Source organism: Apiospora marii (assembly GCF_038362585.1).
Source record: "Apiospora marii strain CBS 49790 chromosome Unknown utg000013l_segment0_segment0, whole genome shotgun sequence".
Lineage (NCBI taxonomy): Eukaryota > Fungi > Ascomycota > Sordariomycetes > Amphisphaeriales > Apiosporaceae > Apiospora > Apiospora marii.
Genome location: NW_027117384.1, coordinates 130724 through 154487, shown reverse-complemented (window position 1 = coordinate 154487; position 23764 = coordinate 130724). Strand labels below are relative to the sequence as shown.

The 23764-nt window shown below is 56.2% G+C and overlaps 9 protein-coding genes across 9 annotated transcripts; 4 read left to right on the top strand and 5 right to left on the bottom strand.

Annotated features, from left to right (window-relative positions):
• Positions 1 to 1739: 1739 nt before the first annotated feature.
• On the bottom strand, positions 1740 to 3353 carry PG985_015202 (uncharacterized protein; the record flags this gene model as incomplete). Its single annotated transcript, XM_066834968.1, has 4 exons — positions 1740 to 1745; positions 1804 to 2170; positions 2225 to 2829; positions 2901 to 3353. 4 exons carry the CDS (start codon positions 3351 to 3353, stop codon positions 1740 to 1742), a joined length of 1431 nt encoding a protein of 476 aa, XP_066676171.1.
• Positions 3354 to 3898: 545 nt separating this feature from the next.
• On the top strand, positions 3899 to 4396 carry PG985_015201 (uncharacterized protein; the record flags this gene model as incomplete). Its single annotated transcript, XM_066834967.1, has 2 exons — positions 3899 to 4124; positions 4254 to 4396. The coding sequence occupies 2 exons, from the start codon at positions 3899 to 3901 to the stop codon at positions 4394 to 4396; spliced, it is 369 nt and encodes a 122-aa protein (XP_066676170.1).
• A 642-nt stretch (positions 4397 to 5038) lies between these two features.
• PG985_015200 (mitochondrial 54S ribosomal protein mL54) lies at positions 5039 to 5804 on the top strand (the record flags this gene model as incomplete). The annotated part of the gene is made up of 2 exons (XM_066834966.1): positions 5039 to 5444; positions 5548 to 5804. The coding sequence occupies 2 exons, from the start codon at positions 5039 to 5041 to the stop codon at positions 5802 to 5804; spliced, it is 663 nt and encodes a 220-aa protein (XP_066676169.1).
• Positions 5805 to 6319: 515 nt separating this feature from the next.
• PG985_015199 (transcription initiation factor tfiid subunit 7) lies at positions 6320 to 7882 on the bottom strand (the record flags this gene model as incomplete). The annotated part of the gene is made up of 1 exon (XM_066834965.1): positions 6320 to 7882. One exon carries the CDS (start codon positions 7880 to 7882, stop codon positions 6320 to 6322), a length of 1563 nt encoding a protein of 520 aa, XP_066676168.1.
• Positions 7883 to 8929: 1047 nt separating this feature from the next.
• PG985_015198 (uncharacterized protein) lies at positions 8930 to 9706 on the top strand (the record flags this gene model as incomplete). The annotated part of the gene is made up of 2 exons (XM_066834964.1): positions 8930 to 9383; positions 9459 to 9706. 2 exons carry the CDS (start codon positions 8930 to 8932, stop codon positions 9704 to 9706), a joined length of 702 nt encoding a protein of 233 aa, XP_066676167.1.
• An 844-nt stretch (positions 9707 to 10550) lies between these two features.
• Positions 10551 to 14327, bottom strand: PG985_015197 (F-box domain-containing protein; the record flags this gene model as incomplete). The annotated part of the gene is made up of 2 exons (XM_066834963.1): positions 10551 to 14121; positions 14197 to 14327. The coding sequence occupies 2 exons, from the start codon at positions 14325 to 14327 to the stop codon at positions 10551 to 10553; spliced, it is 3702 nt and encodes a 1233-aa protein (XP_066676166.1).
• Positions 14328 to 16885: 2558 nt separating this feature from the next.
• Positions 16886 to 19497, top strand: PG985_015196 (glycosyl hydrolase; the record flags this gene model as incomplete). Its single annotated transcript, XM_066834962.1, has 6 exons — positions 16886 to 17015; positions 17249 to 17566; positions 17655 to 18536; positions 18679 to 18861; positions 18935 to 19147; positions 19229 to 19497. The coding sequence occupies 6 exons, from the start codon at positions 16886 to 16888 to the stop codon at positions 19495 to 19497; spliced, it is 1995 nt and encodes a 664-aa protein (XP_066676165.1).
• Positions 19498 to 20032: 535 nt separating this feature from the next.
• Positions 20033 to 20908, bottom strand: PG985_015195 (uncharacterized protein; the record flags this gene model as incomplete). Its single annotated transcript, XM_066834961.1, has 1 exon — positions 20033 to 20908. One exon carries the CDS (start codon positions 20906 to 20908, stop codon positions 20033 to 20035), a length of 876 nt encoding a protein of 291 aa, XP_066676164.1.
• An 872-nt stretch (positions 20909 to 21780) lies between these two features.
• Positions 21781 to 23049, bottom strand: PG985_015194 (cellulase; the record flags this gene model as incomplete). The annotated part of the gene is made up of 1 exon (XM_066834960.1): positions 21781 to 23049. One exon carries the CDS (start codon positions 23047 to 23049, stop codon positions 21781 to 21783), a length of 1269 nt encoding a protein of 422 aa, XP_066676163.1.
• Between the last annotated feature and the right edge of the window lie 715 nt (positions 23050 to 23764).

The window sequence follows — 23764 nt, the reverse complement described above, 5'->3', positions numbered from 1 at the left end:
GGCAGCCTATAGTTTAAAGTCCCCCGGCCAGTGAGGGAGGGAGAGAGGAAGTGCTCCTTGTCCGTTGTTTGAATGATGGCCGAGCCTCTTATCCAGTCAGTGAGTGGGTGAGGGCCGGAAAACGTAACGTGCGACTATGAAACTACAGTTGTTTGGCAACAATCCAGAATGTGGAAGAACACAACATGAAAAGCGATGGTGACCTCAAGGGAATGTTGGGCACCTCTGCCCCAGGGTCTGACCTTGATTAGGTCATTCAGAGTGGTCACGGGTGGATGGAGGGGTCCCGGTATGCTTGCACTACCATGGTCCGTCTCAGTACTTGCAGGACAGATACCTGGAATTGTAGGTAGCCAGGCGGATCATTGGAACAGCTGAGCCTTGGGCCTTTGTCGACGGATAAGACGTAGGCATGTTCCCAGGCGGCCATACACCGCCCGTGGGTGAGGGTAAGCGGATTAAGCGTCGGTGCCAAGACGGTTGAGACAATGCCTCAGCCCAATGACGAAGATGTACCCGACGGATTTAGCACGCCCTGGCATCCCCTAGGTAGATTCATTGATGGCTGACAACGAACGACATCAGCCCAGTCGTGCATATACATCTGGGGCTAAAGTAAATCGGGAATGAATTTGAAACTGGCTATCTGCATTACAGTTGCCTGCTGAAATCATAGATTCATGAGGAATATTGATCCTATCTCCCAACCTCAATCAATTATACTGGTGCAAAGTTGGGGAGAGGAGATCAAAGGTCAACAACCCCCCAACCCCAAGATGACATAACGCCTTGTTCACCCCTCTCTTTGTCCCAGTCTCGTCACAAGAACAGCTGGGCTGTGCGCGTGCTCAACCCACTGCCCACCCCCGCCCATCACCCATGCCGCCTGCCCGCCGCTGACGAGGCTCCATCAACGCCGACCCGCTTGCAGCACCCCAGGAAACAATGCAGTCCTCTATTTATTACGGGGCGCTAGTCACTTACACGTATGTACAGTGCTGGGTGACCTAACGAGGCAGCTCCAGATGGCCTATTTGCCGCCACAGGATCACAAACAGAAGAACTGACTGCCCAGGAAGCGTAGCTAATGTCTACGCCTACATAGAGTAAAGTCGAATCACAGATGAATAGCGAAGGTCAAGCAAGGCACCGGGTAACAGTGATTAATAAAAGCTTATATATGTCCTAGGGAATACCACATCGTACATCGTAGGAAGCATTATACTCACCAACAGAGCATGGATCCAGAATTCGTACAGCCGGGAAAAGGAATAGGGGAAATCTAACGCCTACCAATCATCGCATAAAACATCGTAAAGAATACTTTTTCGGAACCCTCAAACGCCATCATAAGCCCTCTTAGTTTGAAGCTTGGTCCACTCAATGGTGCCGCCAGGCATTCGCAGAGAGCTTCGTCCCATCTTCGTGACCGCAAGTTAGCCCACAGTGCCCTCAGAAGGAAAAGCCGACGAGATGATTGTGTTTTGCCATCAAGAAAATGGAACGCCTGGAAGGAGAACCCGACCAAGTTCCGTTCTGCTTCATTCTGCCCACAAGCCCACGGAATCACATGGAGGTTACCCTCCAATCAAGCCCTCAGGTGTATCGCAACTCGGCCACGGGGGACCAAGCCATTGCCCTCGAAGCCCACAACTCCCATAGGAGTGAAGTTCTAAGAAGCCGACAACCCACATAGCCAACCGTTGTGTCAATGAGCCCTCATGTGCGGCAGATCGCATTTAGAACTGGAGATGGCAAGTTAGTAGAATGTTCAAAGACGAAACTCGAGGTGAGTCAACATACCGTGATCTTCTTTCCCTGGAAGCCGCCACCACCGCGGCCACCACCGAAGCCACCGCCACCGCGGCCACCTCCACGACCGCCGAAGCCGCCACCTCCACGGCCGCCGCCGCCGCGGCCACCACCGAAGCCGCCGCCGCCGCGGCCACCTCCACGTCCGCCGAAGCCACCACCACCACGACCACCGCCGCCGCGGCCACCGCCGAAGCCACCCTCACGGGGAGGACGCTGGGCGGCGTAGTCGAGACGGACGGCACGAGATCCACGGCCCTCACCAATGTAGCCACCGTTCAAGGAGTTGAAAGCAGACTTGGCATCGTCAATGCTGTTGAATGTGACGTAACCAAAGCCCTTGCGGTTACCCGACTCACTAGAAAGGCATTAGCAACAGAACGTTTCGCCGAGTAGACATGATATAACTTACGGGTCGGTGGGCAGACGAAGGCTCTTGACCTCAGCAGCTTCGCTGAAGAAAGCAGTGACCATATCCTCATCAGCATCGAAGGGAAGGTTGCCGACGAAGAGGGTATCGCTCTCGGGGCTGACAGTGTCGCCGTGCTGCTTGGCGCGGTCGTTGGCGCGGGCGTTGGGGGTAGCCGCGTCATCAGAGCGAGGCTTGGAGAAGTCGAGGTTCATAGCACGACCCTCAAGCTCGAAGCCCTGCATCTTCTCGTGGGCAGCCTTGCAAGCGGCGGCGCTCTTGAAGTCGACGTAGCCGAAGCCACGCGAGCGCTGCATGTGCTTGTCGGTGACGACTCTGGCACTGTTCAGCTCATCGCACTCCTCGAAGGCCTTGTACAGAAGGTCATCGTCGATGCCCCAGCCCAGGTTACCAACGAAAAGAGTAGTGATCTCTTCCTCGCCGCTAGTCTCAGCCTTAGCCTTCTTGGCAGGGGCATCAGACTCGTCGTCGGCCTTGCGCTTCTTGGAAGGCTCGGCAGCCTTCTCCTCCTGCTCTTCGGAGTCGGAGTCCTCGTCGTCGTCAGAGTCATCTGAGTCCTCGTCGTCGTCCTCGGAATCGTCAGAAGACTGGGACACGTAATGTTAGCAAGGTATTATCATACTTGGGGTCAATGAAGGAAGATGTGTTGTAGACGTACGTCCTTCTCGGCCTTCTTGGCGGCGGCGCCACCCTCCTCAGCATCGCTGTCCTCCTCGTCGTCGTCAGAGGAGTCTGATGAGTCGGAAGACTCGTCCTTAGCGGCCTTCTTGGCCTTGCCGTTGGTGGCAGGGGCGGGAACAGCCTTGCCGGTGACCTTAGCGGCCTTGGCAGCAGGCTTCTTGACCTCCTTCTCGGACTCGGAGTCGGAAGAATCGTCAGAGTCGGAGTCCTCCTCGGAGTCGTCGGAGTCGTCAGAGTCCTCCTCCTCCTCGCTGTCGGAGTCCTCAGACTCGGACTCGACCTTCTTCTTCTTCTTCAGGTCCTTGGCCGAGGCCTTGGGGGCGACCTCCTTGGCGGCCTTCTTGGACTTGGAAACACCGGCGCTCTTGACGGAGCTGATGGGATCGGCCTTGGCGGCCTTGCCGGTAGCTTGCTTGGTAGACTTGCCCATTTTTAGTGATTGTAGAGGGATTGATGGGGAAGTGAGTGATGGGGAAAAAGATGGAAGGAAGCAAGATGAAGTCTGCAGCACGGGAAGTAATGCTGGAGGGAGCTGTTGACTTTTATCTGCGCCTCATGGAAAAAAGTGGTTGGCAGGAACTTTTTTTGGCAGAAAACTCGGACCCTTGAGTTTTCCAAGTGGGGAGGTGGGGACCGGAGCTTTTTAGCCTGGGAACTTTTAGGCGGTGAAATAGATATGATCAAGATATGAGATGCTATCGATAGCGCACGGACGGGTCTGGGACGCCAAGTGTAAAGAGGCTGCTGCCTCAAGTTTAAGGCCGCCCCCTCGAAAGCCTCGTTATGTAAGCAGGCACGGCCAACCTCGAGCTGGGCCTAGGTAAGCTTTGGCTCGAGTGTGCAGTGCGATCGATCAGTGAGAAGAAGCTCCAACACGAGAGAAGCCAATTCCACCCACCAACGCCGGAGCACACACACCACGACTGAAAGAAGCCGCCTCACTCCTCCCGCTTCCAGATTTCTATCGAGCGAAAGATGCCGACTCCCGAGTCCGAGGCTTTCCTGGCCAAGAAGCCCAAGGTCGCGCCTACCTTCGATGGCGTCGACTACGACGACAACAAGGCGCTGAAGGCCGCCCAGGATTCTATCGTCCGCGAGCAATGGGTGCAGGTCATGATGGGGCGATTGGTGCGAGAGGAGCTCAGCAAATGCTACTACCGCGAAGGAGTCAACCATCTGGAGAAGTGCGGTCACTTGAGAGGTCAGTTGCCAACACCTATATATACACACACCCGAGGAGTCAAGGAACGCACACAGGCGATGACGCCCGGCTCTGCCGCTCTTGATTGATTGCGCATGCCACCAGTGTTAGTTACTAACGGTCATGTAGAGAAATACTTGCAAATGCTCGACAAGCACCGTGTGCGCGGTTTCCTCTTTGAGCAGCAGAACTACGCGACGCCATCGCAAGTTGCGACCTTGGCCGGGGCCGCAGATGCCACAGCGGCCTCAAAGAACTCGAAGAAGCAATAGAGTATGGGAACGAGCATGGAAGTTCGGGATGGCACATGCTGAATGCGTGTCAATTGCACTTGGGCTGCCCCGGCGAAGGTATGGGACTTACCCCCGAGGACGGTCCTCGAACAGGCAAATCCGACCTTGTAGAACTACTGGGCATGCAATTGGCCCTTGTATATAGAACGGTATCAATTGCACGAAACGCTATATCCTGTGGCGGTCCCACTGGCTGGATTTGTATCTATTGACCTGCTTGCATTGTGGTCGAAGGATACATGTCGTCGGACAACAAGGCATTGCTTTGCAGTCTGTTTCGAATATGCATATGTCAAACTCCATCAATATCAAAGATACGTCCTAGCAGTACCGAAGCAACTCCAAATAATGCCAATTTGAGACGTTGGCCGATATATGTCACTCGTAGAACTGCGGCACTGCTGCCAGACTCGGGCCAAATTGGCAGGGGGGGTCCGTCCGGCGGCCCGCCAAACAAAATTTCTGGAGCTTCTAGCTCGCAACATAGGTCCCGACCTTTGCGAGTGCCCTTCAACGCAAAAGACGACCCTAAGCCGGGAATTTTTATTTCCTTTGCGCCCGACGACGACGACGACGAAATCACCAAACAGACCAGCAACTCTGTCCATAGTCAGTTCCAGGATGATTTGTCGGCGCTGCCTCCAACGCGCCTCGTCGGGGCTCAGCCGCCGTGTGGTATCCTCCGCCGCCACCTCTGCTGCTGCAGGCCGACAAAGCACCCCGTTCCTCAGCCTGCGGGCGCTGTCGACATCACTGCCGCGCTTAGATGCCCCGGCCGATCAGCAGGCCGAGACGCCGACCTTCAGCACGCCCCTGGCCGACTCCCCGCCCCCCCCAGAAGAAGCGGCCGTGGGCACCCTCTCGGCGTGCCCCGCCGGCACCGTGCTGACGGGCCTCAACTACTTCAAGAACCAGACGGACCCCGTGGCCCTGACCGACGACAAGTACCCGGAGTGGCTGTGGCGGTGCCTGGATGTGCAGAAGAAGGCCTCCGACGCGACGGCAGATGACGCCGCCGACGAGTTCTGTATGTGCAACCCTTATACTCTTTCGAAGCCCACCCCCACGCTTCCTATCCTATATATTGCATGCTTGTATCTAGTACACATGAGCTGACCCATCGCAAACAGCAAAATCCAAGAAACAGCGCCGCCTCGCCGCGAAGCGCCAGCGCGCGCTCGAGGCCCGCCTGATGGCCGAGGGCAACCTGGAGGCGCTGGCGCCCAAGATCCCGTTGCAGCAGCAGAGCATCAACATGCCGGGCAACGAGGACGGCACGCCCGAGGGCGCGGTCGCCGCCGCCGCCGCCCGCGAGGACCTTCGCAAGGCCATGCGCAAGGAGCGCAAGGCCAAGATCAAGGAGAGCAACTACCTCAAGAGCATGTAAATGGACGACGCCAACGCCGACGGTGGGTCGCTGTAACGGGGACCACCACTCTGTGTCATGCGAAAACCTATGGAGATTTGTACATTATAGACCATATAGGACGCTGGTACACTCATGGAGCAGCTGGCATGGCTGTATAGAAGAATCAACACTTGTACAATACAAAAAAGGATGATATGTACACACTACGTTTTGGTCACACTATGAAAACTGTAGGCAAGTCACTCAAGAAAATGCCGGTATCAGCATCAATTTCGCATTGTTTGATATAGATCTGAAGAATACTAGTCTATGCTCAAACCCGGGTATCACTTATATAAACCTTGCATATCCCAAAAACCGCGTTGGGTGTATGAGCATGTTGCTCAATGTCTGGCCTCCCTAATTAACGTCGAGCCTTACCCTGACGCACGCTGCAACCTTGAAAAAGGTTTGATAATACATGCTGCTGGCGGTCGGTCCAAGTGCTTCGCGCAGCGCGGACTTCCACAGCAACAGAAGCGAACTGACCCACCTCAGTCGTCGTCTGTAACGCCGAGCTTCGCCTTCTTGAGGGAGATTTCTTCTTTGGTTTTGTGAATCGTGTTGACGATACGCTTCTTCAAGATCGGGTTTTGCTGGGCTTGAAGTTGCGCCTCAGCATTAGCGAGCTGTTTCTCGAGCTGGTGCAGGTCCTCCCGGGCCTCTCGCTTCTGCTGTTCCTCCTCGTCGAGTTCGTCGTCGTCGTCATCATCATCTTCCTCAGATATGTCCTCTTCATCGTCTTCAGCTTCGTCGTCACTGGCTTCTTGCAGGGGCGCCGCTGGTGTGGCCGCTCCCATGGTCATTGGTGTTGCGGCCTCCATTTGCGTGGCAGGCGTGGCAGCTTCTGCCTCCATGTCCATTTCCATACCAGCCAGTTCGAACTCACGCTCCAGGTCTTCATCATCAATGTCAGACTCGTCTTTTTCGTCCTCGGCTCCGGTCTGTGGTCCGAAGTAGTCCTCTTCATCCTCATCGCCTTCGGCGTCGGCGCCCGAATCCGACATTTCTTCATCTTCATTGTCCTGGATATACTCGATTGAAGTTTCGATGGCCTTCTCGTCATCCGCCATCAGCTTCTTAACCATCTGACTCACGCTTGCCAGCTGCTTCTCAGTCATGACCTTCCTGAACCTGCGGTTGACAGCATCATGCATGGGAGGCGTAAGACCATGTGGCCACCGGAGTTCGGACCGCTGGGCCATGGGGGGCAAGGCTATTGATTTGGCATCAGCCTCGTTCTTCACCTTGGCGAAGCATAGCAGCATCTGAGTGACGTCGGAGTTCTTCATCATGGCTTTGCGGTCCCACGACTTCATTGCTTCCGTGATTGTAGGAAGATCGACCAGGACCGCGGCGTAGTGTTCTCCATCGACCGTGACCATTGCCCTGCGCTCCTTGGCATCGATAAACTGAATGCTGACGTCTGCACCGCCCGCGGCCTTAGGTTGGCCGATGGTGCCCTTTTCAAGTGCATCCCGCAGGTATTCCGTCGATGGGCCTGGAAGGGTGCGCAGAATCATCAGGGTCTCTCTAACAGGATCTCCTTCCTTATCATCGGCCTCCGAGTCGTACGCATCGCCCGGGCGGTGTTTGACTGGCTCTCCCTTGGCACGCCATTTGATGCCCAGAGGGGTGGATGCACTGATGAGAGGTGTCGAGCCGGTGCCCGTCTTCTTGACCTTGATCTTCTTGGAGGCCAAAGGCTGATCTTCGTCGCTCGAGTAGTTGCGCTTCTTTGATTCGATGACCTTGGCGGTAGGCTTGGGTTGCCTCCCAGCTTTCGTCTTGCTCAGGGCGGCCGGGGCGGAGACTCCAGGAGTGGTGGGTGTGCTCTGTATCTTGATCTTGATCTTCTTTTCGGAGCCGCCAGGCGTTGGGGTGTCACCGCTGAAAGAGGGCTGCCGTGAGGCAGTATTGAGCTTTAGAATGGGACGCGGGTTCTCGGCAGCGGGGGTTGCAGCGGATTTGATGTCTGTGGTAGGCGGCGGCGGCATGCCGTGACTGGCGGTATTCAGTTTCAGGGTTGGTTTCTTGGCTTCATTGACGTCGCCCATGGTGGAGGGGTGAGTATTAATGCAGGCGCAAGCACAGCCAATACGTCGCGATGGATGTAGGTCTAAGATACAGCAGGACGTAAAGGCTGAGCGTGGTTGGCGTCGATCCGGGAAGTCGGGGTCGCAAAGTTGAAGATCCAGAAGATGCTCGAATTGATAGACCTAGGAGGAGGCAGTTAATTGATGGAGTCAGTCGCGTCCGGCGTCCTGGCGTGACAAGGATTCGAGCTGCTAGCGCAACGTGGGGGGCAGTCTGTAGTTGGTAGAGCTGTAAAGCTGTAGGTTAAAAGCTGTAAAAGGACCTCTTTCTCTCCACTGGAGCAATTGGCTACAGGCGAGTGAGTGGGTGAGGTGAAAGTTAGGTAAGTTACTTAAATAAATGTACAGGTGCCAGGTGCCAGGTGCACACGCGATTCTGAACCGTACCCACCGGAGCTTAACGTTCACAATGTCCGACTGTGCTTTCCACGTTCCTCGAGCTTCCTTCCATTCCTTCATCTACGGCGGCTCGAAGCGAATCCTGCGCCCATGTCCAACATCACACAATTTTCAGAAAGAACACCCATCATACCAGACCCACAATCGTTCTCTTGTCTTCCTCCCTGTCGCGCCTCATTTTGTGCCCACCTCCGTTTGTGAGAGGCGCATACCTTTGACGATGCTGCCATAGAGCCTTCGGATGTCCCACATCAACATCGAAAAGAGACAGTGGAGGATCCCCGGTTTGAAAGACGGCTCAACACACCACAACTCGAACAATCGCATTCGGCTCGAACAGGGCAGAAAGTTCTAACGAACGAAGCAGTTTCCAGGCATCTGGCTCTTCTTGGAGGCTGAAGAAAGAAGGAGAAGGGGGGAAAACAGCAGCTTCTGCCAATACATTCTTTTTGCGCACGGCATTCACCTCCTACGACGACAGCCACTTGAGGCCGCTTTGAATAAAGTACTTAACACCGCCCAAGACGACCCTTGCCGCAAACTTTCAACTGCACCTTCTCTCGCTTCAATAATAACCCATAATTGTGCGCCCCGGACTATCCCCTGACCATGTCGACCAACGAGGCGCCCCGAGGCGTGCCCTCGACACAGTACTTCCACGCTCTCCTGCGACCCGCCATCCTCCAGATCCTGCGAGCGCAGGGCTACTACGCCTGCAGCCCCGCCGTCCTCGACAACGTCACGGAGCTGGCGAGCCGCTACCTGACGGAACTCGCCGACCGCACCGCCCGCTTCATGGAGACGAACAGTGAGGCCACGCTGCAGCCCACTCTGGCCGACGCCCGCATGGCCATGGAGCAATGCGGCGTCTTCGCCCCGACGCGCCTGCACACGGCGCAGGTCTGGGCCGACGAGGAAGATACGAGTGGCGTCGAGGACTTCATCGCGTGGGCCGAGGGCCCCAAGAACGCAAAGATCCGCAAGGTGGCCCAAGCAATCTCCGAACCGACAGGTCTCGAGGACGCGGATGCGACCGAGGAGCCCGCCAACAACTATCTTGCCGGTAAGTCCCTCTTCAGAAGAACCAAAAGACAAGCTGTCAGTTGCTAACTTTGCGCGTGCCCTTTTCCCCTCGCAGCTTTGAAGAAGAAGCACAACAAGAACGACCAGGAGTCAAAGTACACTAGTACAGTCCTGGGCAAGGGCAACGACCACGGCGACATCCCCGTCGAGGGCGGCCCTGTAGCCAGCGTCAAGGACTGGGAGCAGATGATGCGTGAGGCCGCACGACGACCGCGCGAGCCTACTCCCGACTCCCGTCCTCCGAGCTCCGGGCTTAGTTCGCTCGCCGACGACGACGTGGAGATGATGGAAATTGAGATATAGTAGGTACTCGGCATTCGGAGTCGGCGCTCTCTAAGTTGTGCGTCGGCAAGGGATAGGCGTGAATTTCGGCATGGCGTTGGTGGTTCTTTCAGAAAGAAGGAAAAAGGCGTACAGGAAGGTCAAAGACACGGCTGGGCAGCATAGCAGGAAGTGTGTGGCAAGGAAACGAACGAAGTGCTGACCAGGCGACAACGAGGTAGTCATCTATCTGCTTGGTTTTGGTGTGCTGACGATGTTTTTTCCGGGTTTGAGCACGATACCCCTTTTCTGCATATGCTCGACCCATTAAATACATTTGACATCGCGAACTCGTTCATGTTGGAATACTGTAGATACAAATACCAAAATGAAAGTCAATTACAGAACGGGTTGTATAAATGGTAACGATTTACACAATCCCACACAATATATGGCATCGAGAATATCAAAGTTGGTCCAAGTTGTATTATATCATCGGGCTACACGTAGCTTTCCCATCGTAGCGAATGTGTCCGGATATACAAAAGGAACCTCAACCACATCCCACGTCCAGATGTTTTTGCCCAGGACATTCCTCTCTGCTTCCCTTTTCCTGGCATGCGTAGGTGCTGCTACTAGCACTGCCATGTGAGGCAGCAGACCGAGCTCGCGCCCAAAATCTAAACAAATTAAGAAAATTGTGTAAATCAGTCGTTCAGGGCATCCTCCTCTCCCTTAAGTAGCACACACAAGATCGCTCACGATAATAAAAAGAAATATACGAAAAATGTCGCTTCGACAGAGATAGTCAAAATCCCGCCACCTCCCAACAGTACGTGAAGAAAGAGGACAAGAGAAAAAAAGGGGGATGGGAATGGGGCATCCATCACATGACCATGCATTTGCTTCCTTTGCCGGTCTTCCCATCCCGGGGTGCGTTGGAGGCCCAGGTCACGTCGGTCCAGGCGGCGCTGCTGGCGGCGTCGTTCTCATTGGCTTTCTTCTGCTTGCGCCGGCCCGCCCAGCCGCGGGTCTTGGCGTCCTGCACGTTCTTGGCCGCGCTGCGCCTGGCGCGACTGGGCCGCCGGCTTAGACTAGTATGATGCCGCAGGGAGGAGCTGGTCAGTTGCGAGGACGACGGCGGCGGCGGGACCATGAGCGGCTGGCCGTTCGGTCCCTGATGGCCGGTCGTAGTGCTACGGCTCCCATTGCCAGTATTGCTGTAGACGGTCTCAAGACGGTCAGCAACAGGGCGGCTGGGGCCATCAACACCCAGGATAGGTTGTGGGTGCCGGGGTACAGGTGCATGAAGCACTGGCTCCGAAGGCGTGTCTTGTGCTTCTGCCTGATCGGGGGTATCAAAGGCTCCAGTAACACCTGTCGGCGTGCTGATTATCAACGGAAGCTCGGGGGCGGGTGTGTTAGAGAAGTTGGCTCCAAGGCTAAGCCGGTTGGACGAGGGAGGGCGGGTCTGTGGACTGCGACCAATGGGCACCCTTGGGATTTGGAAAGAGCCCGAAGCAGGCCGCGGTACCTGTTGGTTCTCCTGGCGATGGTGTAGTGCTGACAGCGCGTTCGGGCTAGGTAAAGGGGGTAGAGCAGCTGCCAACATCTCCCTATTGGAGATGTTTAGTGCAGGCGCTGAGCGAGGATAGCCCGACACAGTGGCCGCAGGTGGTTCACTGGGCTCGGGATGCGCCTTTGGCCAAGTGCTCGCATTTGGAAGCCGCCCAATGACGGGATCCTGGCTCGCTCGGCCATTTGGACTTTGCGACATCTGGGTTGAAGAAGTTGAAGGTCTTTCCGAGTTGGCCGGGCCTGATGCGACAGAGTTTTGATACGGTACTGCGCCCGCAAAGTAGGAATCTGACGACGAAACTAGAGTTTGGCTTGCAGCAGATGCAGCGGAATCTGACGGTCGTCTTTGCTGACTTGTTTGCGTGAATGCGGTTGGTGGGGCCGAGTCGATGGGTGAAACATCGTAAATATCTTCCTGGTTGTTGAGGTTGGGGTACTGAGAACTGCTAGTCTGGGGTCGAACAGAACTCGAGCCCGGTCGATAGTGGGGGGTATCGGTCGACTGTGGCTCACTTCGGGTCACCGATTCACTCGCGGTACGTTGCTGTGACTGGCCCGTTTGCCAGGACATGCGGGACCGCCGGTCACGGGCTGGAGAGGTCTGGAGTTTAGGCAGATCTGGTCGCGCTGAGAAGCTGCTTGAACTGTGTGATGGTATTTGAGTCAGTTGCGGCAGCGGCGGTGGTGGTGATGGCGTCGTCGGGACTTGTGTTGAAGCAGCCGATGGAGGTGCGAGGGGGTGCGCGGAATGTTGATTGCTGGGGTCAAGCCCGACTCCAGGTATGGCAGGAGCTCGAAGAAAGGCAGGGGTGTCCCCAGGGTCCTCCTTTGAATAGGGCGGTGGCGGCGGAACCCAGTTGTCTGCATCGCTTTCATGAGGGTGTTCAGCTCGCCCATCAGCCCGGCGATATTGTATGCGTCCGTTGGTGGCGGTCGAGGGATGAAGACGACGGTTGACTGCGGCCGCCGTGGCAGCGCGTCGTAATGTTGGTCCGGACCGGGGGCTTGCATGGGCGTAAGGCGCGTCAAGAGCTTCCTGGGCTTCTTCCAGCGTTGCCTCCTCCGGCTCCTCGCGAGTAACGATGCTCATGTTAGACCGGCTGGTTGATACACCTATCCGTCGCGGTACCAGCGGGTCATCGTCACCATTCCTGTCGACTGGGACTGCAGGGTGTCTCATGAGTGACTCCGCTTGCGCAACCGCAGATGGCGTCGATCGCATCACACCGGGGCGGCCACCACCACGCCTTTGGGCTACGGTCCTCCTTCGGACGATAGCCACTTCGGTATCCATGTCACGGTGCTCCTCTTCCAACGCCTCAGGCTCCTGACTACCAACCTCGATGGTGATGTCGACCGCTTCTCCATCATTGGTGCCATAATCAAAGTCGAGAATGGTGATTCGACCTCCGTCGACAAAGTCGATCCCATCCTCTTCGGTTATGGGTTTGGACGGCTGGACTCCACGTGCTGCGACGACCAGTCGCTCCTGCAGTGAACTCGAGCCGTAATCCGCAACCCACTTTACAGTGCTCACACCCTCCAGTGCCGTCACCTTGCGGCCGCTCACGAATGTGTTACGATACTTATCACACAGAATCTGCCACTGAGGGACCCGGCCCCCATTGGTCTCTTGCAGGCGGGATGAGGGAGTGCGATTGACCGAAAGTGAGCTGTTCCGGCGGTTCAGGCCTGGCGCTCCTGGCTCCGAGGAGGAATTGGTATTTGGCTCGGGCACAGCCTCCAGATCCTCGGGGATTCCATAGATCCACACATCTTTGTTCTCGAACCCGGCAGAGACCAACTCTCCGCAGTAGGTTGCTGCGGGTAATGTACACGGTACCAGCGTCGAGTGGGCAGACGTGTTCGGTATGGGGCCGGTGAAATAGGTCGTCCCGTTGCGCAGATCGTCAATCCGCACAGCCCGGAAGGTTTCGAAACTGCTGTCGTAGGTAAAGGTCCAGCTGGCCTCCTCCGAGCTTGACTCTTGGAGGAGCACGGCATGGCTACAGTCGCGACTCGTATTCGGAAAGAGTATCGAGGTCGTCCATAGTGCGCTGATGTTGTTCTCCCCCATGTGGCTCCCCGGATCGTAGTATGGCGCGGTGAGTATGACCGTATTGGGGGGCTGTGCCAGGGTCGTTGTCCCAAGCAATTGCGTCCCGTCGAAGGAGAATGCCAAAGAATCCACACCATCGCACTTGACTGCCCTCCTGTCAGTTGGCAATGCTCCAATATGGAGTGACTGGACCTCAATTCCTCCTTCGTAGGCAGCCGCCAGTACACTGCCACACGGCGACAAGGCTATCGTGCGCGGCGCATTGTCCAGAATGAGCGACTGAGTTCGCCTCGGGGGGTGTTGGCGGAGGTCATACACATCTACTTGCATATCACTGGAGAGCACAGCAAGTAGACTCGCATCATCCAAGGTACAAGCGGCGACCGGCCTGCGCATAATCTTCAGCTCCCTCTTGACGACGAGCTCCGGATCTCGAATGTCCAGGACGTAGATCCGTGACGAGTTATAGGCGAGTAAATGGTAGCCCCGCGGCGAGGAACTAAACTGCATGCCCTCCCCGCCAGGCACCGAGGAGGAGCTGATTGAGTTGGAAACCAGCTTGATGGTAGTTGTGCGCGGTCGCAGGTAGGCTTCGAAGAGGTTCCTCTTGACCTCGCGCGCAAAGAGGCGGCGCAGCTTGGGCAGGGCATCATCGCCGCGTTTGTCCAGGGTGGACGGCACGGTTTTGTGGCTGGCCGCGTAAGAGGGGCATCGCGACAAATGGTAGGCATAGAGATGTGCTTGTTGCGAAACGCGCCTCCAATTCGAGTTGAGGAGGATGAGGGATGCGAAAGATTCCGGGTCGGTCAGGCGCAGGATTCTAGCAGCACAGGCAATATTGTCAGTCAGAGAGTTCTGGTTGTTCGAGATTCATTCATTCGCCGCGACGACGTACTGCTCGATTATCTCGTCAGGCAACCTCTTGAATGCCGACCTCGCATCGTCGCGGGCGGCGGCTGATGATGGGCGTGATCTCTTCTCCATGCTTGGGCGCGATGCCGTAACCGTCTCGCCAGCGTTGTCCATGTCGCCGTCGTCGTCGACAGAAGGGGAAACCGAATTTATTTGGACATGTAGGTGGGATAACGGTGGTTGATACGGACGGCGCTCCAACAAGCCCACCTACTAATAACAGGTCCCCTCCGATGTAACCTCTCTTCCGACCGACAGTATACCTACCTCACCTGTCGAATTAGCCTAGGTTGGACGGCGCCAGTTAGGATGGAGGGATGGTCAGTTATTACGTGCGAGCTTGCTATTTTAGCGGAGCCGACGTTTGACGGGGGATCCCCTTTCGGCCCCCCTTTGGATGGACGGCTGGGTAGTGCCTGGTATCTCCAATTTGGCTTTGAACTTTTTGTCCAATGGCCATGGACAGTTGGGCCCTTTTTTTGTTTCGTTCCCTTTTGGCCTGGCTCAGGAGGCGACAAAGAGGTAGGAAAAGAAGATGGTATTGGGTCGGGAAAGCCGCCCCTACGAAAGAGGGAAGGAAAGAGGTCAATAGAGAGAGACCCGACTGAGGCGGAGCAGAGCAGTTGGGCGGCCAGAAAACTACCTGGGCGTCTGTGTGCCTTTCAGCTTGGCCTACGTGACTGACCTGTGATGCAGTAAGAAGCGACGAGGATGGATGCTAGCGTATTGGTGTCTCTGGAAGAGATACGCCTGTCGATTCAGGCGTCTCAAAGTAGCCCGACATGCCCTAACGAACAAACAAACAAAGTCGAGCCATCCCGGAACTCGCAAGCGACAACTACCTGCTGCTGATTCTGCACTGGGCTTGCTTGCTGCCACTTAAACTCGTGTCAAATGAAGGGACCGGGGGAGGGGGTCAAAAGTCGCGATCTGCAAGGGTTGGGCAATCAATCAACCAATCCATCAATTATGTACTTCGGCCTGTGCTCAGGCTGCGTGCTACTACGGATACTAGAGGTGGTGATCCCCCATTGCCCATGGCAGTCAGACACATCCATCTCTCTCACATGCGGATTTCCTCTTTGTCTCTCGGTCGAATAGCCGCGAAAAGGTCCACTCGAGGTTCGTACAATGCCTGTCTCTACATATGTACTGTAATCCCAGTGCAGCACAGACACCCACCGGCCTACACGATAGATCCATTTCCCTTTTACTACGTCAACTCGGAGTTACGTTGTTTACATGTATGTTTTCAAGAAAAAAAGACCTCACTTGTCGTGCCGGACTTTCTGTCACTGTAAGACTGGTATGGTCTAGGCCCGCGCTACTGATGCGGTGTTCTCCTTTTTGTTGGAATCATGCAAGTATCTCGCAAACAGAAGAAAGAAAAGAGGACAAAAAAAAGGGACCACATCACAGTCCAGATTGGGTCCCCTTGGCGTCCCCTCAACCAGTCCACCTCAGCTTCCGGGTTCAGGTCTATTTTTAGACGTGCGCGCGACTCGCCCAGACGAACCTAGACTATTTACGGTACCGCTAGATATTGGTGGAACCAACCATCTCCCATCCCCGTCCAACTTGGGTGTGTGAGATGAGAGTGAGTGATGGATCGAGTGCCGTGTGCGCGAGAGCGGCGGCGGCATGCCCAGAAGAGGGAATGTTCGAGTAGCCCAATCTCCTCAGCCGTCCCCGCCGGCGTATTGCATCCGTATCGACTTGAGCGAACAAATTGCATCATCGAAGCGCACAATGCCGAGGCAGAAAAATGGTGGTAGCACAAGTGCTGAGTGCCATTTTTTCCCTGGGATGATACAAGTACGCGGTGAGGAATAGGAGCAGCAATTTGATACCGGCGGGAGGCTGTGGGGATACAACAGGCAGGCAATACAAATTCATTGGGTGCAGGTGGGGGGGGGGAGGGGATGCAAAACCACTTGGGTTTGTAGGACCTCCAGAGCTAAGGTGGCAGGTGGCCTGGAGAAAAAGACCTGGTTGCTAATCCCCTCCGCCAACTACCTACAGTATTAATTGACGCCCAGGAAGGGAACCAACCAGCTGCGCATCTCTTCTGGCATTAACCCGGCGCATGCACTTCCCCGGATTTGGAGATGATCAAATACAGACAGAGACCTGCTCACATTCTCCCAGCACACTCGCTATCCGAGCTCTCTATACTCCACTCGGCGAGCATGTAGTTGCTGGGTCGGGTCATGATGGCAATACCTACATAGGAGGTATGCAGAACATAGCCACCTACCTATTCAATACCACTGAAGTAAAAGCCGATGTATGTCGTGTCACGGCCAACTAGCCTGCGGGCTCACGTGGTGCAATCTCATGCCCGCCCTTTCATATTCGCAGTCATCGTTACATTAAGTACGCAGAAGGCGAAGCCTGGTGTCGATGGCCCGAAACTCTATTTGCGTCTTGGTCGGCACTACGTACGCATCCACCTGGCTGGCAAACAGCATCGTAAAGCCATCGTCATGGCCCTGGGCCAATACTTAGACCCGTGGCTGGATATATATACCTAAGCACTCAAGCTATCCGGTGGGCATATCCTCGCTACCATCGCGTGGTTTCTTAGCCATGTAGACTCGATTACCCATATACTACACCTCCCTCCCCGCCCATACCGAAACGAGCCAGGATTCCCGCCCCGCGAGCTCAACATGTATAATGCCTCGTGTGACGTCCTGGGCCATGCGGATGGGAGAACCTCCGAGTACCTGCCAATCGAAAACTATGGCATGATCGGGAACATGCGGACGTGTGCCTTGGTAGCGATGGACGGTAGCATAGGTATGTAGGTATGGCTGGGTTGCTGGCATCTCGACATCGAATGGCGTTGCTAACCACCACTGTACGCTCCGTGTAGATTTCATGTGCTGGTGAGTATTGGCCGCAGAGCAAGGTTACCCTGGAGAAGTAAAATGTGCTATCCCGGGCCTCATATGAAAACAGAAACAAGTAAAGTAACAGCCACGAAAACAAGCTGACATGTATCCCTCCCCCCTTTCTCCTCATCAGGCCAGACTTCGATTCACCATCCCTATTCTGCCGGCTCCTGGACAAGGACAAGGGCGGTTACTTCAGCATCGCCCCCAACGACGCCCCGTCCTGTACCACGAAGCAGCAGTACCTCCCTTCGTCCGGCATCCTGCAAACCCGCTACATCCACGAGGACGGTGTCGTGGACCTGGTCGACTTCTTCCCGCGGCCCAAGACCACCAGCATCCTGTCTTCCAAGGGATACAAGCAGAACGCCTACCGCGAGACCCAGAATGTACAGGAGGAGCTCAAGAGATGGCTCGTACGGAGGGTCGAGTGTATCCGCGGAAGACTCGCTCTCGGTACGTTTCCGATGCTGTTATCCCCGTCCCTGTAACTCGAGAGAGGAAGAACGGTTATGCTTACACAAAACCCACTACTACTTGCTAGACATTGATATTTTCCCCGCCTTTGGGTACGCCAAGGAACCACACGAGACACATATCCTGAAGCCGGTAGTCAAGTCGGAAGACCACGGGAGCAAGACGGTGACCTTCTCCAGCCCGAGCCTGCAGCTCCAGCTCGACGTCACCATCGACCGGGGCGAGAACGAGTCCGACGTCTGCCCCTCCGTCATCTTCAAAAAGGAGGCACGGCCCGGCATGGCGGGCGAGGGCGTCGTGGCCAAGATCCTGCTCACCGAGGGCCAGGCCGTCAGCTTCATCCTGCGCGAGGACATTGCGCAGCACGTGACCGAGGACATCACCACGGCCGTCGTTGACCGGCAGCAGAACGACACGCAGTCCTTCTGGTTCAACTGGCTATCCAAGAGCACCTACAAGGGCGGTTGGCGCGAGGTCATTTCGCGGTCGCTGATGATCCTCAAGATGCTGACGTACGAGCCGACGGGGGCCATTGTGGCGGCGCCCACCTTCTCGATCCCCGAGGATGTCGGTGGTACTAGGAACTGGGATTACCGGTTCAGTTGGGTCCGCGACAGCAGCTTCACCATCTATATCCTCTTGCGCCTGGGCTTCACCGAGGAGGCCGACGCCTACATGGAGTTCATGAACCAGCGCTTTGTGCACTCGCTCAAACCCGACGGCGGCCTTCCCATCATGTTCACCATCCGCGGCGAGACCGACATCCCCGAGGCCGAGCTGGACCATCTCCACGGCTACAAGGGGAGTCGGCCTGTCCGCATCGGCAACGGCGCCGCGTATCATCACCAGCATGACATCTACGGGGAGCTGATGGACGGCATCTACTTGTACAACAAATATGGGAAACCCATCACCTGGGACACTTGGGTCTCCGTCAGAAAGATGCTCAGTGAGAAAGCCCACCCCTCTGGAGTCCAACTTGGAAATATACTAATCCATTGTCAGATCATGTATTGACCATCAAGGATGGTAAGTACCGCTACGGGAATTCAGTATAATGATACCAAAGTATAGTGGCTAATGCGATGCAGATCCCGACATGTCCATCTGGGAGGTCCGAAGCCACAAGCAGAACTTCGTCTACTCCAAGATCATGATGTGGGTAGCGTTCGACCGTGGACTCCGTCTTGCCGAAAAGCGCTGCCTGCCCTGTCCTAATCGACACAAGTGGCTAGAGGCTCGTGACTCTTTATGCGAGGAGATCATGGAGAAAGGTTGGTGCTTGCTTTTCGCCCCCTTGCTCATCCGGTCCAATGCTGACGAGGCTGTTCCCTCCCACGCTACTAGGCTATAACAAGGAAATGGGCTGTTTCATCCAGAGCTACGAGAACCGGACACACATCGACTCGTCGATCCTCATCGCGCCGCTCGTCTTCTTCATCTCCCCGAACGATCCCCGGTTCGTAAGAACACTCGACCGCATCCTCCTGCCGCCGGAAAAGGGGGGTCTGACCAGCACGGGTCTCGTCTACCGCTATGACACGGAGCTATCCGAAGACGGTTCGTCGATTCCTCTCTCACCCATCCTTCTTCTTCTTCCCATGATTTGAGATTTCCTTTTTTTACTCATCCCAGAAACAGGCGTGGGCGGCCGGGAAGGCGCCTTCTCGATGTGCACGTTCTGGCTCGTCGAGGCCATGACGCGGGCCAGCGTCTATGAGCCAAAGTACCTGACGCGCGCCGTCAACCTGTTCGAGAACATGCTGAGCTTCTCGAACCACCTGTCCATGTTCTCCGAGGAGATTGCGCGCAGCGGCGAGCAGCTTGGCAACACGCCGCAGGCCTTCAGCCACCTCGCCCTTATCAGCGCCGCCTTCAACCTCGACCGGGTCAGGGAGAATAAGCGGTAAGCTTACTCAATTGATCCCCTGTGGAATCTCGCCTTGGGGATGCAAGGGGAATTCAAAGTCTAACACACGGTGACATGTTACCATATGAACTTCTATTCCTACAGTTTTCCCCCCTTTGAATTGTCCCGTACAACTGTGACTGACACACGGTAACACAGACCTGATTCTTGATGGGAATGGACCATCAGTACTACCAGGAATAAGACTTGTAAACTTAGCCACATACAAAGGTACCGTTGTCTTCGTGCGTATTATGCTTCCAGACAGATTGACCGGCCACTGGAAGTGATTAGTCCAAGTAAGCTGGTAGATACACACATCCACACACATAACCTGGGACCCGTATTCTATAAACGTGATACCACAATGAGAGTTACGTTGCCCGAGATACGGAAATACCAGCAATGCAAGCCCACCTGCTTCACCAGTACATGAGCAGGGAGTAGTAAAAGTCGACGGCGACAGCAGCTTACTATGTACATGGTATACATTAAGCAGCTTTTCCTTCCTAGTCATCTTTCTCCTTCGTTCCGCTCTACTCCTCTTTCTCAAGCGCCCGCGATTCCTCCCTCCACGCCGCCCTGACCGTCAGCACGAGCGATCCCTGCATCGCGGCGACCATCCCGTAAGCGCCGACCAGGGCCCACGGGTCCGCCGGCCGCACCCATCCGGGATGGCCGCACAGGGCGCTGACGCCGAGTAGGGCCGCAGCGAAGACCCCGTGGTACAGGACCGAGGGCAGGATGGCGCTTAGCATGTCCATGATCCCCGCCACGAACCCTCCCCCTCCTCGTTTCATCGTTGCATTGTCCGCTGAGCGACGGCGGCGGCGGGTTGAGGCGCCCCGGATCCCAGAGAGCGCCGCGCACAAGACGTGGCCCGGCAGCGCCGAGAAGGTCCGTTCCGCCAGCAGCAGCAGGAGCTCAGCCGCCGAGTTGCCGCCGGAGACGCTGCTGTAGAGCACGCCGAGGTTCTCGAAGATGGCGAAGCCGATGCCCGCCGCGACCGTGTAATTCACGAACTCCAATGCGCTCATCGCCCCCGACGCCGCCTCATCCTCTCCCTGGAACGGCGTCGTCTGCGCCTTCGCCGCCTTCCTGTCCCTCCACCACCGGATGGTGGCCGCGGGCAGGTACTTCAGCATCTGCTCCGGGACCCCCGCCGAGACGACGCCGAAGAGGGCGCAGAACACGCCGTAGCGCCAGTCGCGGGCCATGCCGGCGCGGGTCTGAACCTCGGCCGCCGACAGGGTGGCGCCGAGGTGGGCGCGGCCGCCTGCGCTCCGCAGGAACTCGCGAACGTACAGCTTGGCGGGCTGGGCCCCGCCGAACAGCAGGGTCAGCATGGCGCGCACCGAGAGGAGCTGGAAGAGGATCACGCTGGTGCTGCCCAAGCTGCCCATGAAAAGCATGGTCCCGGCGATGGACGACAAGCGGCCACGGTGCTCGGCGGGTGCTTGTGCGGACGGCTGCTGATTTTGCGAAGATGACGACGGCGGTGTCGCCACTGGTAAACCCAAAGCGAGTGATGTGTGAAGTTCGCCGTCAGGGCAGGGGGGAAGTTTGCAAGGCGGTGACCTAGGAAGCCTAGGAATGCCGACATGGTGGGCAATGCTTTTACCGTAATGTCAGAGGGATAATGCTGCTGCTATTGCTGCCCTGGCTGGTGTCCGGGCGGATGTAACAAGACATATTCAGTTGACGTATTTGATTACAGGTGCCAGCCAGGTCTATAAATACCCCCGAAGGATTCTTGGTTGGTTGGCTGGGTGCAATGTGCCAAAGTAATATCGGCTCGATGATACCCCGACTTTGCGCAGGTAAACACACATACACACGAGAGAGATACGCCGTTCAGCAAAGGAGCGGCAGGATGGCTCATCAACCCACACGTATACAGTAGCAAAACAAATATGATAATCGCCAGTGCTCATCAATACCTCGTGTAGTCCATATCGTCACATATATGTGTGTGTGTGTGTGTGTGAGTGTGTGAGAGAGAGAGAGAGAGAGTCCACGAACACTCATTTGAGATAAAACGACGAAGAGGAAGCCGGGCTGTAAGTAACACCGAGTAGATAGAATCTAAAGCTTTCTTTGGGTTCCGTAGTCTTATTGTCTTTTGTCTTGCCAACCATGAACCAATGGTCCCCAGAGCCCCATGCAGACATATAGGTACACAATACCCCTCCTCCCAGTCTTGTAGACGAATACAGATAGGCAATACAGCAGTACTATGATATATCGATCTTCACTCAGGGCCGGCCTGGGGGACGACCCGTCCTTATAGCTCAGCAGACGGGTCATCCCTCTTGCTGCCACCGGCAATGAGCTCCGTCATGTCTCTCATTCGGTAGTCCAAGACCGGTGTGACCCAGTCGTCCTCGACCAAGGAATAGCTCTCTATGGCGTTGTCGTGAGGCTTGCGCGGGTTGATGGCCCAATAGGCAAAGTCCGCGTCAAGAGCCTTGAGATAACGCAGCAGGTTATTCCAATAATTTGCGTCGCCTATTCCCGGGTGCTGCGGTGCCCCGAACTCGCCTATCCACACGGGCGCCGTGTTGTCTTCGACCAGGTACGCCCAATTGCGGCGCATGGCCTGTATGAAGGACTCGTAGCTTCGCTTCGAATAGCGCCCCTCAGAGCTGCCCCATCCGGACCAGGCGTACACATGCGCCGTATAGACGAGCCTGTTCTCCACGTCCAGCTTCACCGGCCGGGTGGCGGCTCCGTGTATGTCGTTGTTGGACTCGGTCCCTCCCACCACGATGAGCCAGTCATCGTTCATCTTCAGCAGTCGGTTGCCGCACTTCTCGGCGGCCGTCGCCCAGCGATCCCACGTCATGGTGCCCCAGACCCCGCGCACCTCGTTGCGCAAGTCGGCGCCGATGACGCGCGGGTTGTCCAGGAACAGGCGCATGACCGTCTCCCAGTGTTGGATCCAGTCCTCCTCGGACTGCGAGACCCGGCAAAGCGGGCCCAGGTGGTCGTTGGCCCAGCCAGCGTCGCAAGGGTCGGCACCGCAGCACCAGGTGGCGGACGTGATGTGGTTGTTGATGACAACGGCGATGCCCTCGTCGGTCAGTGCCCTGACGCAGGCCTCGAAGACCTCGAGCGCGCGCAGGCCGGCGAGGTCGGGGTTTGCGGTCAGAAGGTGTGGGAGGATGTGGGGGTTGAGCATGACCATCTCGTCCGAGTAGGGCATGCGGACGCTGTTGAAGCCGAGCTTGCGGATGGTCTTGGCGATGACGGAGCGGTGCTTGACGTCGAGGCCGCCCGGGATGTACAGTTCGTCGCTGGCGCCATACCAATTGACCGAGGCCAGCTTGAAGCGGCGGCCCTTGGTGTCGACAATGTCGCGGCCCTTGGTGGAGAGGGGCAGGGAGTAGGTCGCGATGCTGGTCTCGGGAATGGGAGGCGGAAGGCTTCGTTGACTGAACAGTTGGGCGTCGGCGTCGGGGGTCCAGGGCTGGCCGAGAGAGGCGGCATCGGCCTTGAACAGGTAGTGGAAGTATCCTCCTCCCAGGAGCAGCAAGCTCACAAGAATCAACATCATGACGGTGCGCCTTTTCTACAAAGGCACCATCATTTGGGCAGAAAGGGAGGCAAAGAATTGGAATTATGTAAGATGATGGGAGGGAGCTGAGAAGTTGAAGGATTTGGCGGCAGTTGATGACGATGGACCCCGGCCAAAGAGAGTTGCGCTACGGAGCAAGCAAGCAGGTTGCACGATTCGACGTGAGTAAGGGATGCGCTGTAAAGTATGGGGGATCGGGTTCGAGAGTTCGTTTCATCAAATCTGATGAGAGTAACAATTCCGGACGATGATCCGGGCGACTGACTCTCGCTCTCTCCCCCTCCTCTGTCACTTCCAAGCACCAAGGTCCCGTCCACCGTCTCCCTTTCTGCGACAGTCGAGGGTGGAAGAAGCTATGGGCGTCTGGGGGGCTTGGCGTCATGGTGGGCACCGCGGGGCTAAGCTAAGACCAAGTGCCAGAAGGACCACTCACCACTGGTGACTGGGGATGGGGATTGGGGGTTGCCAGGTTGCATCACTGGCATTTAGGGTTACGGTCTCTTAAGTAAGTAGTGTATATAATATGGAATTTTGGTATCTCGCTCGTACATGTCCGCCGTCTGTCGTGATGATCACGAGGACATATACATTTTATCTATGTAAAGTAAAAGTTCCGTCCTCCGGATATTTACAATCCAACCAACGTACATACATCGTTGCATCCCCGTTGTGATTAATGGCCATACGAAAA